Genomic DNA, 13153 nt, shown 5'->3' with positions numbered 1-13153 from the left:
TTGACACCGTAACAAAGCTAACTCACATCTTACATGCACATGTTTCCATACGGTGTTGAGTAGCGATTGCTGTTTTAGGGGCGTGCTCTCGTCCAGCAGCTTAGCACTGTAGGGAGAATGTTACCAGGAATTAGAAGTGTGTGTACCTGTGGGCCCACTCTTCAAGGGATGCCCTGACACCCAGCCAGAATGACATGGGAGTGTGGTCTTATTTCTCAAATTCAGTTTTCCTTCTTGTGCCATGATGGCCACATACTGCCAAGTTCTCCAGACAGAGAGGCCACCTATTTTGTCAGTGTCTTAATTTTAGTCTTACATGGAAACACGTCAGCCAGTGAGTAGTTGTCATTCACAGTCAACTTGACTCTGAGCTATTCAAAGTGCAAAACACTAGGCTTTAGGAGACTGCGTTACAGAATTATGAAAATAATCTCATTGTGCTCAATTTTTATTGTTAAAAATATCAGCTTTAAAGTATTTATCTATGCTAATTTTCTCTATAATTCTAATAAAGCCACATATCAAAATGTCATTGGGATTCTGGATTATAGGTAAATAATCATGTCAGCCTAGGAGGCATAGATCTTCAAGTAGGTAATAAATTTCCGTATGTCATTCAGTCAAATGAAGTTACAAGGAGATTGCAGTGTCAAAAATACACTCAGAGCGCTTTCCTTCGGTATTGTATTTCCAAATGTGAGGCAGTGCATTTCAGGGAAGTTAAAATAAGTTTCTGTAAGAAAATATATTTGTTACAAGGTTTTATTCATCTTTGCCTAACTTTTAAGTCATTTGTCTTTCAGCGTTTTATCAAATAACATTGAAAACCAGTAAGTTAAATATCTGCCCTATAGAACACTGCTTTACACTCAGACTTGCATCAGCCTCTGCGACAGTCTTGTCACATACAGAGACAATAGCGGTGGTCACATTCACATGTGCTATTTGGCTAGTCAGCGTATTGAAGCATTTTTAGTCAAGAATAAATACAGACTCGTAGAAAAGAACGATTTATCTCCCCGGGTCATAGTTTATTGACTTCGTGGTGTAACCACAAAGAGAAGGTTGACAGAGCTACCTAGGAACCCTAGTAAGTAGGGAGTTTATGGAGGTTCTTCCTGGACTGTAAAGTAAGAACCAGGACTCAGCTGGAGTGACTCAGGGATTACTAATGTGTCCTCTGTGCTGCTTTGTCACATGCAGGACGTTTTTGCTGTTGTGTGTTTTGTTTTGTTTTGTTCTTACATTTGTAGCTAATCTACATGATATGTGATTTTATAATGGAGTGAGATTAACTTTCAACTCTCAGAGTTAATTTACTGCTCAGTAGAGTATACACAGAAAGCAGAGCTTAGCTATTAGTGATTAAAAATCATAAAAATATAACAAAGTATTGCTGTGTTACCAACACACTCCCAATGTATAAAACACCAGTTACTAAAATAAAAATTAGTCTAGCACTGGATAGAAACCTCAATTTGATGTTTCACACACATTCAAAACGTCTTACTGTTGCTTCCCTCTTCTGTGGACCTAATGTAGTGACAGTTTCGTCACAGAAGAGGCTGGGGAGGTGAGAAGACCTTAAGTACTGAGAGGATGCTAGATGATTCTGCCTTCCATGTGTTAACCTGCTTGCTTTACGATTTGCCATTGTTGTCGTTTTAGTCTATGCAAGGAAAACTTTGTAAAGAGAAATTGAGTGCACGGAGCACTGTGGAAGAGCTAGGAAGGAAAGAAGAGAGCCTCCAGAGGTTGACAGAAGCACTGCTTGAAGTGAGTAGCAGCTCCAAGTACCCACAGCGCGAGTCTCCGCCTCTTAAAGTCAATGCTTGCTTTGTACATGAGGTAAAAACAGGTTCATCTTGGAGGCTTGACTTTGATATGCTGATTACTTAAATGCATGAAGGTCCACAAGAAAATTATAGCAAAGAGACAAGCCTTTATTTTTCTTATGCTCCCTCCCCATACACTAGAATTCGATTTTCATGACTTACCTAAAGTCGAATGTACACATTTCCTGAGTCCCAAAGTGAGCAAATGAAGCATAGATTGAACAGAATCAAAGTCCTTTGAGTTCCTCAGGGAGAGCGCGGTGCGGCTGCAGGTCACGCCTTCTCCTGAACACGAGCTGAAGTACTTGACCCATGTCTAGAACATGTTAGCTATGCTGTCTGTGCTAGGAAAGTGCTCAAGTGAATGCCCGAAAGCGGGGGGTGTTTTCTTACAGAACCACAGTGATTCTTTGATGTTTGGTAATCTCTATTCATATTTCCTCATATTTCTACACTTAAGTACTTTTGCAGAGGCCGTGGAAGACATTCTAATTTTGAGGGCTACACACTGCATTTCATTATTCTGCTTTAAAAATTCAAGGTTGTGGTCTTCCCCGTATTACTTTTTTTTTTTTAAGATTTTCTCCTTCATTTTTTTATTGGATAATTTCTTTATCTATATTTCAAATGTTATCCCCATTCCAAGTTTCCTCTCCTCAAACCTCCTATCCCCATTGCTCCATCCTCTGCTTTTATGAAGGTGCTCCCCCTCTCCCCGCTGCCCATCTGCTTCCTCCTACCTCCCAGTCCTGGCATCCCCCTACACTGAGGCAAGGAGCCTTCACAGGACCCAGGGCCTCTCCCACTGATGCACAACAAGGCCATCCCCTGCTACATATGCAGCTGGAGCCATGGTGTCCTCTTTGGTTGGAGCTTTAGTCCCTGGGAGCGCTGGGGGATCTGGTTGGTTGATACTGTTGTTCTTCCTATGGGGCTGCAAACTTTGATGTAATTAGAAGCTCATTAGTCTTGTAGACCTATACGTTGTCATACCTTTTAGATGTGTCCACTAATGGTACATTTATGATACCATTATAGACTTCCTTAATGGTACCATTTGTCCTTTACCTACTTTCTAGTAAGTTAATAGAGCTATAGGGTACGTGAAATTCATGTCAGTTGTTTTTGCTATGAGTACTTTGTATTGCTGACATATTATACAATAGTTGATTATCCTGCTCTAAATGGCCTATAAATACTAAGCTTTTAAGGTTAAAGTCGTGATGCCTGGCTTTTCTACTATACAGGTGTAGCCACCACAAACAGCAGACGAGCTGTGGGGCTGGGTGCACATGCAGTCACCACCTCTGTTTCCCTGATGGTGTAGCTTCTACTAAAGTTCCGTGACTAAGTAGATGATTTAAACATGGTAGATTTTCACATTTACTTCCTTCCCCTTACCTTTATTATCTAGCATCCTCTTACCACCTCAGTCTATTTGTTTATTCTTAAATACAGCTCCAGTTGGAAATCCTGTTCAGTTCACTTCTCAGTAGTGTACTTCAGGGTGAGGAGGGAAAAGGAGCTTGGAGATGAGGCCAGCTTTTACAGAGTATAGGAAACTATGAACCTGTGGTGCTGTTTCTAGCTCCAGTGACTCTGAGATGATGCCATTTCTTTCCCTTTAGGTCATAGTTACAGTTTTTGTGTATTAAATTATAAAATCTAATTCCTGTATATCATAACATATCTACTTTTAAAAATTAAAGAAATAATTCCAATTATACCCAATGGAGTTTCTGGATGTATTAGCCACATTTCAGGGTATTAACCCCCTGTCCAGAAATAAATAGTTGACCAACATGAAACAAACTTTTCAATAGCTTTTTGGCAAACTTTTTGTCTCATTTTGGATTATTTGAGGTTTTTTTTTGGGGGGGGGTCTTTTGCTTGTATATTTTGTTTTTTGTTTTATGGGCGGGTTTTTGCTTTATTTCGCTTGGGGTGTGTATGGTTTTTGTATTTTGTTTGTTTGGTTTTTGTATTTTCCTGTGTTTTTAAAGAGAGAAAGGGGGTATCAAGGTGGGCAGGTGAGGAAGGGAGCTGGAGAGGAGCTAGGTGGGGTTCAAGAGGGGTAAACTGATTAGAATATACTATATAAAACTTTTTCCACAAGAAGAGAAAATTAGTTCCAGTATGATTAAGTAACTTCAGCTACTTGTAACTCACGGACTGGGGTTTAAAGTGTCCTTGTACTTGTCACCAAGTGCGAGTTGCATCATGGGGATTGCACACATAGGCCATCCCTTGTGAGGCTGCCCGCCTGGGCTCACTCCCTCTGTTTACTGTGGGCCTCTGATAGCACAGAGATCAGTAAATACAGACCAGTGTTTTATTTTCCCCTGCTGAATGTGTGCGATTGAATTTGGCCAAAGTAAATGTACTATGATGCTTGGTAATAGACTTGTTTGTAGACTTCAGGAGAAATGTTAACCTGTATGACTACTGCTACCCTTTCTCTGTTCTAACAACTGGCTTTTGTTTTCTTTACCCGCTGTAGAACCAAAGACACATGGGAGAGACATACTCTTTACTGGATCAGGGCCATGAAGCAGAGCAGTCTAGGCCACAGACCGTTCCTAAGTGGCCTCTCTTTGATTTGACTGTGATTGATCAGCTGTTCAAGGAAATGTCCTATTGTTTGTTTGACTTGAAAGCATTGTGTAGTATTCTTAATCAACGCGCTCAGGGCAAGGAGCCGAACCTCTCCTTGTTACTGGGAATCCGATGTAAGTGGCTGATGACCTGTGTCTACTCTGCCTTTTCTGTTTCTTACACACCCTCTGTCCTTTTTGTAAGTCTCCGACTCAGTTTACTGTCTCATTCTTTAAACTCATGGAAGCCAGCAGGAGCATAGCTGCAGAATGCATAGACGTGTTTCCAAAACTGAGTGTGAAATCAGTTACCCGTGATTTCCCATTTACTCTTCTAAAAGTAACAGTCCCTTCTGTTGCTTTTATATGGCTTCTGCACAGATGAGTGGCCCAGCTGTGTATCAACTGCTAGAATATTTGTAAGATAATACTGACTTCTTTTGTAAGGATTGTGTGTCCTATGACTAAATGTGGGTACCAGTCATTTTGTGTGAGCTGGATTCTCTCCTGCAGATGTGATGTCCTTTTTCCTATAAATTCTTTAATACCTTAATGCATGTCACTTGTTAAATGAAGCATATATTTGTATTAAGCTGGGTCATCAGAAACTTACCTTTACTTTATAGGTTTGTTCACATGTTTATGTGTACACATGTAAAAAACTGGTCAATATTAGTCAGTAAACACCAGACACCTGCAGTGGTATGGGTACTACGGTAAGTGCTATTAGCACAGAAATTAAACATTAACTGAATTATTAGATCATTGCAGTAAGTGCTCTAAAAAACAGTGGTAACATGTGGAATAAAAAAGGCTAAGACTATGTGGGAAGGACTGTCAAGACTTCATGAAGTAGCTGGTGTGTGATATGACTGTAGAGGCTTGCTGGGTGACTAGTGACTGTTGGGTTAAAATAGATCTCTTGAAGTAAGAAGTTCACATATAAAAGACTTGAGTTATTTTATAGTTCAGCATTTACTAACCTTTATTAATAGAGATATGCAAATGTGAGTACAGTGGAAGCTCAAGACTCTTACCACTCTCCCCAGCGTGCGCTCTTCAGACTTCTGGGTTCACACTCCTAGTCCTTACCTTCTGTTTGGCATTGTGAAGTTTGGTCCAGCACCAATGAATGCTGTTGAATTGCTATCTCATGATTCCTTCTGCTAACTATTGGCACTTTTTAAAAAAAATTCCCTGCCTACTTGGTTTTTATGACATCATTCTCCATGTTCTACGTCCACCTTTGTGACTGCTTAGCCATACCATCCTGTGGACTTTTCTGCAACATTCTTGTTGTGTTTAAGCTGGGCATAGTGGTAAACACCTTCAACCCTATCACATGGGATGCAGACATCAGCCTGGTGTACATAGTGAGTCTCACGAAAGCTAGATATGCTAGATAGCTACATAACGAGACCCTGTCTAAAAAAATCATGTTGGGATACACAGGAACTACTAGTCAATGTATGTTTTTATTTGTTTCTACATTTAGTCCTTATTCTCTCTGAATACATGTTTTTTTCATACCTTTTTCTGTTTTTACCATACCTTCCTTCCATACAGATATTTATGTCTCATTCTGCCTAGAAGGCATCTTTTGTCTGATTAGTTCCCCCCACTCTGTCACACACACGCACACGCACACGTGTATACACACACATACATATGGACACACACACACGCTGAACTGGACTGCCTTTCTGTTGCCCACCTTGGTCATCTTTCCCCACCCACTTTTCATGTTCTTGCCAATGTCTTGTCTAAACCACAAGCTATTTTTCTTAATATAATCCCCGTTATAGAATGGAATCTGCCTGTCTCTGTAGCTTACTTAGGACTCTTGCATGTAATTCATGTTCTACGGCTTAACTGCTGGATACTAGTCTTCAACTTTCTCAGACTACTTTGTTGTTTTCTGCTTTCATGGCCCATCAATAAATAGTCCAATCATGTCTCCAATTAGCTCTGTAGATCTCTTCTGTGCCAGTGTATCTTGTGTAGTGAGTCATCTACAATTACACTGTGCTCAGATGTTTATGAAGCTGTTTGACCGGCCTTGAGCACAGGCCATTGACTCTCCATCCAGCATCAAGCCTTGGTCATGGCCAGTGCTCATTAGTGTTCAAAAAGTTATTTGGGGTCTGGAGAGATGGCTCAGAGGTTAAGAGCACTGTCTGCTCTTCCAGAGGTCCTGAGTTCAATTCCCAGCTACCACATGGTGGCTCACAACCATCTGTAATGGGATCTGATGCCCTCTTCTGGTGTGTCTGAAGACATCGTCTTTCTTTCTGCATACAGAAAAGAAAACAAACAAACAAAAACCCTGTTATTTGGTTCATGAAGGTAGAAGTGGTTTATTTCAGTTTTCTGGCTTTTCTTGTTTGTTTTGTTAGGACATGCTCACACGGAGAAGGTAGAGGAAAGTCCAGCTAGCTAGATCCTCACCCTTGGTGTTCAGACACTGGGGGACTCTCCATAACCTTGGTTCAGTTGTTTGCGATTATAGGGTCTCCTATACTCAGAGCGTTAGAGTATCCTATAACTCTGGTTATATATTTTGAAACTAGTATCTGTATGTTTTGTAATGATAAAATTTAAGGCATTTTCTCTCTATATGCAAATAATTCTCATTTTGTCAACTGAAACGAATTAAGTACTATAGTGGGGCTCAGAAAGAGATAGGAAATGCATTCTTTTACACTTTGGTAACATTGCCACCCACCAAACATGCTGAGTCTGTGTATGCTAATAAATTTAATACATTTTAACTAACAGGGTATTTGAAGATCTATGGATAAGATTTATTTAATATCAAATAATATATAATTTGTACTTAGCTTTGCTGTTATTCACGGTATAATATCATGTTCTTATATGAAAGTGAGAATCTTAAAATGTCTATTCAAAAATGTGAGACACCCTCTCCACACTCTCTTTACACAGCAATGAACTGTTCAGCTGAAGAGACTGAAAATGACCACAGCCCAGAAACGCTCACTAAAAAGCTCTCGGATGTGTGCCAGTTACGGAGGGACATTGATGAATTGAGGACTACAATATCAGACCGCTATGCTCAGGACATGGGAGACAACTGTGTTACCCAGTGATCCAGTGTTGGTCCACAGCAACAATGATCCATTGTGAAACGCTGCTGTGTTGGACTCCTTTGTTTCTCTCTAGGATGCACAAGGGGAGAGACGCTCCTTGCCATGCACTTCAGCTTTCTTGTTGAGACATAATGCGTTCCGAAGACAGTTTTAAAGGGACTGATCAAATCAGGCAAACAAATCCCGTTACTAAAGTCTATAAGAAAAAGAGCAAAATAACCTGTATTTTCAAACTACTGATGGTAGGACCAAGCTGTGAACAAGGCCCTTCAGATAAAGGTGTAGGACTTCCCTTAACCCTGTAATTTCATGTACATACATGTGAGTGCTCATTCATTCTCTCACTTGCTCACCGTCTGTCTGTCTGTCTGTCTGTCTGTCCGTCCGTCCGTCCGTCCGTCCGTCCGTCCCTCTGTGTGTGCATGCCTGTGCATTGCAATTGCACATGCATGGACTTTATCCACATAACAATAGGATTTCAAAGCAAAGCTTCGAAAGGCACACACTAGTTTTTATTTTTTGTAGAAGCATGTATTACATTTTGGAATTTTTATTGGCAGACCCACTAGATCCAGTACCAAGGTGGTACTATAATGTACAAGGGCAGCAAGCACAGTCATTTGTGCTTCAGAAAGTGACCGTGCTGAGATGGGTGATGGAGAAGTTGGCTTGGTGTTGGCAATGAAGACAGACCAGCTATTTTTTTTTCCCAGAGTGGTTATACCTTGTCTTAGCAGTGTGAAACTTTAATGTGATGATGTTTTCATTGGCATTGTAATTTGTATATAAGAAAGCCTAAGTAATTACAATTAATTTTATCCCTTCCCTTACTATTTGCAATTTTTATTTATGATATATATGTAAGTACAGCCATATATAGTTAGTTGAAGGCCAGTGGGCTTCTCATGACTATTATCAAAAGAGAGATCCCAGCTTAACTTGGGCACAGTTGCCTTTCATCCACATTTCAGCATTTATGTTTGAACAGTGTCATGCTTGAATTAGAGTTCAACTACTTCAAGAAAAAGCATATGACAAAACGTAAATCTCAATATATTTTCATTTCTTTGTTATATTTTTTACATTGCAATCAGTTTGTCGTGGATATGGAATTGCTAAGGTCAGTTCATGTGGAGCACAGGGTACTACTATAAAGCTCAGCTCACTGGAGCAGACACAGTCACCTAAACTTCAAATAACTATTGTCTCATATCATTTTGTTTGTTTAGAAAGATTATGTATTTTACTGCAGTCAGAATTCATTACAATCTTTTCAATACAGGCAAAGCATCATTTTTTATAAATTGGTTTAGCTCTGTCTTTCTCTCCCTCCCTCCCTTCTTCCTTCCTTTCTTATTTTTTTTAATGCAACACAATTTTCTTAGGCAGGACGAGCGGTGAGAAAATAAAGGCTGTGGAACCTGCAGGATTCTTCCGCCAACTGAGAGTGAACACATACTGGTTTTCTTGCTAAACTTCTTCAGATTTTTCTTAATCTCAATAGGAAAACCGAGTGGGACAGACCTTTGAGGAGAATACTCAGGAAGACACTCAGTTCAGAGTGGGTCTGTATTCTGCTGTCTGTAGTCACGTGATAAGATCCTTACACTGCATCATGACAGATTTTTCTTTCACTTAGTGTTAAATCCACCCTACTCCTCTTGAGATCTGACTACTAATAAATCAGTGTGTCGGGGAGATTATGCACTCCAGCTCCCTAACCCAGGTAGCAGCTAACTACTTGAGAATTTGGTTCTTTAATGTTGTGCTCATTGGGTTTTAAGACTAGCACTTCAATGACAATCAAGAAATTGATGGTTGCAAAAATATATGCCTTGCAAGAGTATGTCTGCATAGATAGGCCCAAGCTGTAAGGTCGATACTGGTATCGACGTGGCTCAGCCGCAGCTGACGTCTTTACTGTCTCTTCGAGAGAGTCGTCCTCTTCCTGGGCTGATTTCACACAAGAGATGACTGAGACTGTAGCACTAATAAGCAGCCATTGCTGGTGTCTGTTAGCAGCTTCTGTTTCTCCAAAGTCCTAGCCTTTTAATTTATGTTTTGAGGTTTTTTTTTTTTTTTTTTTTGGTTCTTTTTTTTTTCCGGAGCTGGGGACTGAACCCAGGGCCTTGTGCTTCCTAGGCAAGCGCTCTACCACTGAGCTAAATCCCCAACCCATGTTTTGAGGTTTTATACTGACTTTTTAAAACAAATTTATAGTCATATGGTTATTATACATACATGTGTGTATATATATGAGTGTGTATGTAGACTGAGACACACACACCCCTTTTTTTCTGACCACTTGCAATAAATAAAACAATTTTAGTTTTGTCTAGTTTTCTAAAACCTAAAGAATTTAATTCACATTATCTTAGAGTAAAATATTTAACCCAAGAAATTAACAAAATATTACTGATACATATCAATTTCTAGGTTGTATACTACCATTTAAAAGGCTGTCAGATAGTCTTGATATAATGGATTACAAATACTAATCTCTTATTAGAGTTTAGAATTAATGAAGGGCTCTGATACATATTCAGCTTTGGAGGAAATTTTGAAGAAACCAGAACTGGTTGTGTTTTAGTCAGGGTTTTATTTTTCAAAAATATCTATAAGATACACCTTTTTAGAACAGTAGTAATATCATATCATATTGAAAGCAAACATTTATCATCAGGTCAAGGAAGAGCATGGCAGTTGCACAGTGAACATTTTGGAGTAGGGCGTATGTACTACAATGACATATGCCTAAAATAAAAAGGAACTTAAGTTTTACAGTAAATCTATCTGTAACTTTCCATACTGACGAACTTTTGTTTTAATTATGCTTTCGTGGATCAAGCCTTTAACCTCCTAGGAAGTGTTACACAGTGTTTTATTTTCAGTCTATTCAAGCTGAGCCATTGTAACCCAGCCACATAGAACAGAGGTAGATTAATAAATGCCACGGGGAAGCCATGGTTACCTGTGCAGGTAAAATGAGCTGAGTCAAGGGCACAATAATGCCCTGTCTTTGTGTTTGACACCAGACTTAAAATACTAAATCTTGATTAGGCAAAACATATAGGAATTTTATTTTTAAGGGAACAGTCCCTTTTAATATTTGGAATAAGATTCATTGTTTAATGTTAACATTATTATATCTTAGTAATTTTGAGGTCATAATTTAGAAGAACTGAATTTAACTTTCAGTAGCTTGTTAGAAAAATCCAAGAGCTAGAACGTATTGCTAAAGGGAACATTGGACAGTTCTACTTTGGAAGCTTGTGTCCTGTCCTGTTCTTGTGTCAGACTCAGTGGGAATATCTGCAAGGAGATTTGTAAAGGGCGTCCATTGAAGGCTACCCTTTAACTATCAGTCGTAGTTCATGAGCTGCAGGAGCCAAGCACGGCACCTCTGAACTCAGGCGTGCCCTGACTCTGCTCGCTCAAGTTCCTATCTAGAGTTCTGTCACGGCATGTATAGTTACAGTGACAGGGTGTTCTCTGAATGAGCACATTAGCTCATAGCGGATGACATTTGGAACCACCTTGCACCCCTTTTGTTTCTATTTCTGACAGTGGTCATAAACCAAGAGAAATACTCTTACTTGCTGTAAATGGTTCAACGTGGCCCCCCAAAAACATGGATGGGAAAATTGCTGCGTGAATGTATCAGACATTTAATCATGAAAGGGAAGGATTTGAGATTTCTTATTTAAAGGAAATACTGAATACAATAGAATGTACTTGGAAATCAGTGAGTCATCGGCAGCACTGTTGCGGTGCATACAGAGAGAACCTTTTGTGCCTTTTTTGCCTGCAGTGTTTATTTCTCTTCCATGAACTTTAAGAATGTTGATTATTGCACCTTGTTCTTTGGTAAATAGACTTAAGAATTTTTCTAAAAAGAGCCATTTCTTGTTAGATGATAGCTACCTTAGTAAACACGAGGGGATGTATCATATTTGTATGTGTTTGAAGCCCGGCCTTTTCTATGTAGAGAGCAGGACATTTCTTTTAATGTATTCATTTGTGTGTATGTGTGTGTATTTATATATTACATATATGTAGTTATTTAAGTACTTACACGTGAAATTGAGCATCATGTTGGTGTGGTGACCAGAAGTAGTAAGGTGCTAGACGGTCACATTAAGAGCACAGCCGAGTGTGCAATCAGTCACTGACTGGTGGGTTTGTAAACTAGGTTCAGTTTTTGAACCACAGAATACCTCATGTGTAAATACAGTGTTCATGACTTAACTGAGATACAGTTATTGTAAAAAAAAATGTGAAGCCACTGGCTGGCTCCTGCCTTCTGAGTTTTTATTTTTACCTCCTTTTTGGAAAGGAGTTGTTTTTGTTTTGTTATTTTTTAAATAGGGTTTACAGCTAGAAATTTGAATGCCAAAGTTCTATTTATTAAACTAATAAAAAACGTTTTCAATGTTAATGGCTAGTATTTTTCCACTGGACTATTGTTTGTTGATGTTGGAATTTGTATTTACAGAGAAATAAATTTTTTAGAAAAATAATTGTCTTCCTGGTGTCTAATGTTGGTATAAGAATACGCCTCAGCTGACAGTGCTGTGCTCCCTCGGGAACCATGTACATCTCGGCTGATGGTGCTGTGTTCTCCTGGGGACTCTGTACGCCTCAGCTGACAGTGCTGTGCTCCCTTGGGAACCATGTACATCTCGGCTGATGGTGCTGTGTTTTCCTGGGGACCCTGTATGCCTCAGCTGACAGTGCTGTGCTCCCTCGGGGACTGTATGAACTTCAGCTATGCTCCCTTAGGGACGATACATCTATGCTGCTGTGTTCCCTTGGAGTTTGTTATAATCTCTGTTGACATCAGAAGCTATCCTAGTTTCCCAACAGATTTGTCTTCAGTTTTCCATGAGAAAAATGAGTCAGATCTTTTAATCAAAGACAGACTTTGCAGAAATGGATACAAATGGAGCCTAATGTAGAGCCTTCTATTTCATTTTGGCTTGCCAGTCTAGACCAGTATAGATAATGTCCTAAGAATGGTAGTCATGTTCTGAATCACTGTATGCGGTAGGCTCAGTCTGCAGGAACCTGACTGCTCTCTGGGTCTGGTATCTTTCCCGGCACAGGTTACTTGGCATTGTTTTGTCAATCTTTAATGAGACACAAAGTGCAGTGAACAGGGGAAGGATCCTTCTAGAACTCCTAATATTGGTAGTCACACACTCCCTAGTTTTCAATCAAGTGTCATAAAAATAAGACCAGGGACGTAGGCATGGTTATAAGTGTCTAGGATCTCAGAATTTCTTTGGCTACATAGTAAGTTTGAAGCACGTCTAGATTACTAGCTGAGATATTTTTTTCTTAAAACCAAATTTTAAAAATCCTAGAATTAAATTTTCTCCTACAGAATGATAGGATCACTTTTGATCTCTTAATTTTTATATCCTTTAGAGACTTAACAAAAAGCATATCCCAGTGATGTTGATAAAACTCGGAACTTTTTCAAAAACTGTCAGTTTCCTCCATTCAGATCTTCTGTCCTAAAATATCCAAGCAGCATACATTGGTCTCAGTTGTTTAAGAACAGAAAAGTAAACAGTTTGGCAGGTGTAGAAAAGGGGCTGGATATGGGAAC

General features: G+C 39.4%; 1 protein-coding gene across 4 annotated transcripts in view; it reads left to right on the top strand.

Annotated features, from left to right (window-relative positions):
• The window catches only part of Cep85l (centrosomal protein 85-like), a 177692-nt gene extending 165633 nt beyond the window's left edge, over positions 1-12059 (top strand). For 3 of the 4 annotated variants that reach the window (XM_087596739.1, XM_087596738.1, XM_087596740.1), the window contains 3 exons: positions 1669-1776; positions 4336-4564; positions 7376-12059. In XM_087596739.1, coding sequence (XP_087452865.1) covers positions 1669-1776; positions 4336-4564; positions 7376-7539 — 501 coding nt within the window. In that variant the 3' untranslated portion in view covers positions 7540-12059. The remainder of the gene's footprint in view (positions 1-1668; positions 1777-4335; positions 4565-7375) is intronic. The other variant, NM_001177829.2, reaches the window with a different exon arrangement.
• Positions 12060-13153: the final 1094 nt, after the last annotated feature.

The sequence above is a fragment of the Rattus norvegicus genome, chromosome 20, assembly GCF_021556685.1.
Source record: "Rattus norvegicus strain SHRSP/BbbUtx chromosome 20, alternate assembly SHRSP_T2T, whole genome shotgun sequence".
NCBI classification, from domain to species: domain Eukaryota; kingdom Metazoa; phylum Chordata; class Mammalia; order Rodentia; family Muridae; genus Rattus; species Rattus norvegicus.
This window is presented reverse-complemented; position numbering and strand designations above follow the sequence as displayed.